The 6000-nt window shown below is 40.6% G+C and overlaps 1 protein-coding gene and 1 long non-coding RNA gene across 2 annotated transcripts in view; one reads left to right on the top strand and one right to left on the bottom strand.

Annotated features, from left to right (window-relative positions):
- Positions 1 to 1524: 1524 nt before the first annotated feature.
- Positions 1525 to 2051, bottom strand: LOC122799696. The gene is made up of 2 exons (XR_006364494.1): positions 1905 to 2051; positions 1525 to 1816 (listed from the first exon to the last, which is right to left on the bottom strand). It is a non-coding gene; the product is annotated as an uncharacterized LOC122799696 (long non-coding RNA).
- A 276-nt stretch (positions 2052 to 2327) lies between these two features.
- LOC122799695 (ankyrin repeat and KH domain-containing protein 1-like) overlaps positions 2328 to 6000 on the top strand; it is a gene marked incomplete in the record, with an annotated part of 3928199 nt that continues 3924526 nt past the window's right edge. Inside the window, 1 exon segment of the mRNA XM_044068930.1 lies at positions 2328 to 2765. Coding sequence (XP_043924865.1) covers positions 2508 to 2765 — 258 coding nt within the window.

Raw genomic sequence — 6000 nt, 5'->3', positions numbered from 1 at the left:
TATCTCATCTCTGACTTCTCTTCCTATTTTCAAGAAGAATCTCAAACAGTATCTCAATAAAAAATGGATATGCCCCTGCACTAACCCAGACTAGCCTTGCTCTTCCTTTTCTTGTCTCCCTAACCTCCCCTCTCTCCCATCATAACCCAGTTGAGGTCTCCTAGCCCCTCAACTATACATTAAGATAGTGAACTGACCCGCTGACTAGCTATCTCTGAGTGTTTCTCCACTCTTGCATAGGTGGAGAATTCTGCCGCTCATAAATAACTATTATTTAGCCCCAAGAAGATAATTAAATCCATCCTATACTAACTCAGATACCTTTCCTAGATTTCCTTTTCCTTTCTTACTTTATCCTCAGTCTATTCATTATGGTTTCTAATTGTTACTTTATAAAAAGTACTAAGCTTTGCCCATGACATATGTAGGATCTTGTATCTCACTTATGTGAGAGACTATTGTGTTATTAATCTCCCAATTTCCTCAAAAAAAAAAAAAAAAAAAAAAAAAAAAAAAAAAATTAAAAAATATTTTTTTTTACTTTACTTCCTTCTTACTATTTTAGCTGCAATTACTTTCAGGATTACCTTTTTATTAAACTATGTATTAATACCTGGAGCTTTTCTCCCCGTGCCTCTACTGAAAGTGGACATGTATCAGCTAGACTAGCCCGGTCAACAAATGTAAAATAAAATAAAGCAAGTCACATCCAAGACATGCGAGGCTTTCGACAGTGCACTTATAAATGTAGAAAATGAGGACAAGTTTAATCTCAGTTTTACAGATTGTATACTAAAGGCTGTAGCAAATCTAAGATAATATAAAAAGATTGAAGCCTATATCAAAAACGGCGAGAAAGTGAATATCACATTGACAGTCACCATGTCACTGTATAATCTGCATGGCTTGTCACTCAGCATGTCAATCATGTAGGCCACGCCCATTCCTGCGCGAGGGGAGGGGTAATCAAATTAATGAATTAGTACCAAACCTGATTTAGAAAAGGGAAACTACCCGCTCCGTTACCTTCTTCGCTTTATTTTTATACATCATCCCGATGTGGTGCCTCCCGTCCCGTTAGTTTTGTCTGTGCGACAAAGAACTGAGTGACATGACGCAATGGCCGGGTGTGGCTACTCCCGAACGGACTTAAGCCATCGCCTGGGGGAGTGCGAGCACACAGATTTGTACAACAAACTGCAGAACTAATATCGTAGCTACAGAAAAAAAAAAAGTCTTTCCTGTATTAAGTACATTTTTCCATATTAATCACGTGTCACGACCGGCCAGTGCCTTGACGTCATCAGCGCCAACAATACAGACAAGTCCACTCTTAACAGCGTAACCGTGTTATCATCCCCATCACAACTTTGATGTGTTAGCAAGTATGTCGTGACGTGCTTGAAAAGCCATTCTGTTTTAAAACTTAAAGGAAATTAGTTTACCGAGCCCCACAACTTTTAAGCGACAAACCTTGATGTCTGGGACACAAGCCCCGTTCGCCGTACAACACAAACTAACATGTAACCTACGCCGATACTCGTCTGCAGTTTATTTTTATCACGGAACGATTACAAGAAACCAAAGCTGACGCCCACTACTGTTAGAGCAGAGTATGCTTGGCCTACACGGCCTAAGCAACAGTAGTAAACAGAGAAACATGAAACAGTTAGAATAGCTCAGCTGATCTTGTAAACTCGCTCTTCCACACATCTCTTAAAAGGAATAGTTGCAAGGGGTCAGTGATGGGCAGGGAGTTCATCCAATCGCATTCGACACTGCCTCGACAGCCATATATGTTCAAATTAGGGAATGCCTGAAATAGAGGACACAGAAACCATGTCAGAAAATTGGCATTAAAAACAGGTGTCCAAGTATCACATTATCATTTTTAACATACTTACCCAATACATATTAAACACCTTAAAAACGTGAACACTTTTACTTTCGAGACAAAAAAATAAAACAAATCTAACCAACCTCCACTGCCAGACAGACTAGGTGGCTGTCACCGGACGGAACCAGCTATTACGCAAGCCGTCTTAGGAGTGACTTACACTTTTGGCCACTCCAAACAGCAGTACATATTACACCAGCCAATCTCCTTCAGTACTTACATATGTAGACTTCAGCTACAGAAAGGCTGGATAACTGACGTTTCACTGGACCAATTGAACATTGAGATAGTTCAGGAAGAGGGGCGGTGCAAGGAATGCGTGTAAACTCAGTCGAACTTTCAGGAGCGGCGCGTGACGATCGCTTGATTGATAGTTGGTACACCTTATTGTAATTTTTGTCGTCATTATTTCAACCAATTAGTTCTCGAAATGGTCAAAAAGAGGCATGTCTAGTAACATTAGCAAGTTAAGGTGTAAGAAGTTAATGGCTAGGGAAGGGGTTTCACTCTGTATTCGCGTTAAAACAGTCTGTGGATTATTTTAAGTAAACTGTAAATATTTCATAGAACGAAAAGAAAACAGCAGACTGCCTGTCATAATAGCGGAATTATGCAGAATGCAGTAACCGGGATAGCAATGTTGACGGACGGCTTTGAGGACGAGATTGATTCGGTGACTCCGCGCTCCCCCCCGGCGGTGGGGCTTGGAGTTGGTGCCGGGCCGGGAGTTGGACTTGGAGGAAAGAAGGTTCGGCTATTCGGAGATGCTGGATCAGGCGCAGAGCGATTGGATTTTAAATTGGCCGCGGCTGCAGTGTTGTCCTCCGGTACGCCGGGCTCTGGCAGCGACGAGGATGAAGTGTCTGAAGTAAGACCTTAATTTTTTTTTCTTAACGGTGAAGTAAATGCACACATGGTTGTTTTTCTTGTTTTTAACTAAACAAATCAGAAATCACGCTGTCAGATAGTAAATGTTTGTTTTCGTGACTCTTGGATTGTAGGTACTTATAATATTGGGTATGGCTGCTGACGGCTAATACGGATCTTTTTGCGACAGTTCGCTTAGTAATCCGGTTTGATATAGCTTACTTAAATCCCAGTTGTTGAGCATGTTATGTTTATGAAGGTGGAGACAAGGAAACCTGCGTCTTTTTAAAGGTTTAGATAATTGAAATGTATATATTGGAACGCTTAGCAGACGACTCAGTGAGACTGGTTAAGTTTCAGATTATTTGGTTTGTAGTGCCTTTTTTAGATGAGGCCTGACATTTGTGACATTTTGGTTCCTGTAACGTTTGTATCCATGATATTCTAAATAAAGAGAATGTTTTGTTTGTTTATTTACGGCTCCGAAGCAGATTCAGTATTATTGCAGTGGATCTGCATTGTGAGGTGGTGGTTCATTAGCCAGCAGAAAATAGACCCCTGGCGTGTTTCTTATAGAGTAAGTAATGTTGAGTTTTGTGTTGTACACCTGTCATTGTTTTCTTGATAAGTTTAGTGGCTCAATAGTTTAGTGCACACATGACGGTTTTTGGTAAATGTGCCGTTGATGAGGTTTATTTAACTGATGTGTGCTGCTTAGTGTTTCTTGTTTCATGTAGCTATCCAAATTGCTGCTGTTGATGGGTTGTATTTTTAAGTGCATATTCACTGTGTGTTATCCTTTGTCATTATCCTTTAGTCAACCACTATCTAGCCAAGGTAAAGAGAATTTTGCACTGTAGGGATTACTTTTCTAGGTGCATCACAAATAAGCTTTTTAAAAATATTGTAAATGTATTTATTTATGGGTCTGGGAAATGGTTTGTTTGGTGGTATGCCTTTTACTGGTTCTCTTTTCCACCCTATTATGTGATTGCATTTACAATTCAACACTGAACGCAGAGAGCTAGGCATTTTGGTGCCACTTTGTAGAAAACAAACCAGGGATTTATTTGATTATAAATTCTGTTGCAAGTTTAGTGTTTTTTTTCCCCTTTGTAATATATTTTATTCCAACGTGAATGAGTAGTACACTAATGATTTCTATACCTTCTGTTAAGATAAATAGTAAACACTTAAATTTCATGTTTTTAAGGGTATAACTTCAGTTCAGTTTTGGTTTTTGGAACCTCGCAATTGAAGACCTTAAATGTTAGAGAGCCTAGTGGTTTATATCTTTTACAGTATTGGTGTGCTTGCTATTTTCATTAAAATTTCCCCCAAAAGGATATTACTGTTTGGTAAAATAGCTGGTTCACTTCATTTGGCGCGAAGAGGCTGATTGTATAAATGGCTTGCAAGTAATTACGTTCATGAAATGGCCTTCGGGATCTTTGTAAATTCTTTTTCTGTATTTTAGTATATTATATTCAGTGCTTGGTATATGCACAAAATGAAGCATTACACTCTAACATTGATCAAATAAGGGTATTGAGTAGTCAAGTCTAAGTAGCAGGTGTCTTGTCAGACATGCTATTCAAAGAGTGGTCCTTTTTGCCACAGTGTTAACTTACATTCAAGGAGATGGCTATTACATTTTTGTTCAGGATAACAGCACCATGTTCAGAATGATATAGTTATGAAATTTGAAGCCGTGTAAGCTTAAATTCTTACAAGGGCACACAGATTCTTAAGGTTTTGGCTGATTCTACAGTTTCTCATCAAACTAAACAAACCACTCCGAGGACAAATGGTCTTCCAAAACCAAATTTGAGGTAAGTTTGGCCTCCCAGGCCAAGCACATCCACAAAGCATTCTTTAGCTAGGTTGGCAGTTTCAAAGGCAATGCACAATTGTGTGCAGAGTTAATAGTAAATGGAGCCACCTATACTGAGCCAGGAGATGTAGCAAACCTCTTGGCTGATATTTAGCTCCAACTCACTCACCCCCCCCCCCCCCTCACACACCCTTCCTTCAGGAAATGCTAAATTTAACTCTCCCTACTATCATTGGGGAACAGGTCCTTAATGCTCTAAGACCAAAGGCACTACATTAATGGGCCCAGACAGTATCCCAGGATGTTTTCTAAATAGCATGAAACATGACCTATCGGGGCCCCTGGAATTATTTAACTGTAGCCTCCAAACAGGTTTTCTGCCTCATGAATGGAGAGGGGCAACAGTCATGCCTTTGCACAAAGGTGGGCCATCTTATAGACCCATGGAAAAACTACAGATCTGTAAGTCTCATTAGTCTAGTCTTGTATGGGAAAGAATTGTCATAGATTAATAGAGATACAGTAAATCTCCAGACACTGGACCCAACCAAGTTTAGTTACGACCAGGGCAATCATGCCTACTCAAACTGGTGGACTTCTTTGAGAAGGTCACCAAAACAATGGATGAGGGCAAAATCATTCACACTTTCTACCTTGACTTGGCTAAGGCATTTGACACAATATCCCACTTGGGCATTGTTGACAAACTCGAGGGTAGGTACAAACCCGGTGGATGGCCAACTGTCTGAAACAGGGCCCAGGAAGTTAGAATTGTGGAGTCCACCTCTGCAAAAGAGTCCGGTTTTATAAGTTGGAGTCCCTCAGGGATCAGTCCTTGGACCTCTCCTTTTTGTCACTTACTTCTCATAAGTCAAGGCCAATGCCCCTGATCTCTGGCTGACTAAACTTGTAGATGAGTGCAAATTGGGAGTAGTCATTTAATCTCCCACTGGCACAAATGTTCTTCAGGAGGGGCTGATGGACGAACAACTGGTGTCAAGAGTCATGTACTAAGACGAAATGCACAGTAGTATTTTTTGGGAAGTCCTCCATCCCTGGTAACAGTCATTGACAACACACTCTTGACCCAGTAGACAGGGAGTTGGGGGCACACGCACAATAATCTAGCCTCTGATCACCAAGTGTCTACAGTGGTGAGGAAATCTGCCTGTGTTGCCCAACCTATAAACAAAGGTATGACATCCAGGTTCAAGAAAGTCATTGTTCCACTGTAGTCAGCATTCATCAGACCTATCCTTGAGTATAGTGTGCAGTTTGGTGTGTACCTGACCAGGCATATCTAACAACTGGAATAATTCCTCTCTAAAAGAATACAGGGCATAAGTAATGTGTCCTATGCAGACCATCTCAAGGCCCTATTCCTCTATTCTGTCTCCTACAG

Source organism: Protopterus annectens, chromosome 4.part0, assembly GCF_019279795.1.
Source record: "Protopterus annectens isolate FY-2018-M chromosome 4.part0, PAN1.0, whole genome shotgun sequence".
Taxonomy (NCBI): Eukaryota; Metazoa; Chordata; order Ceratodontiformes; family Protopteridae; genus Protopterus; species Protopterus annectens.
This window is presented reverse-complemented; position numbering and strand designations above follow the sequence as displayed.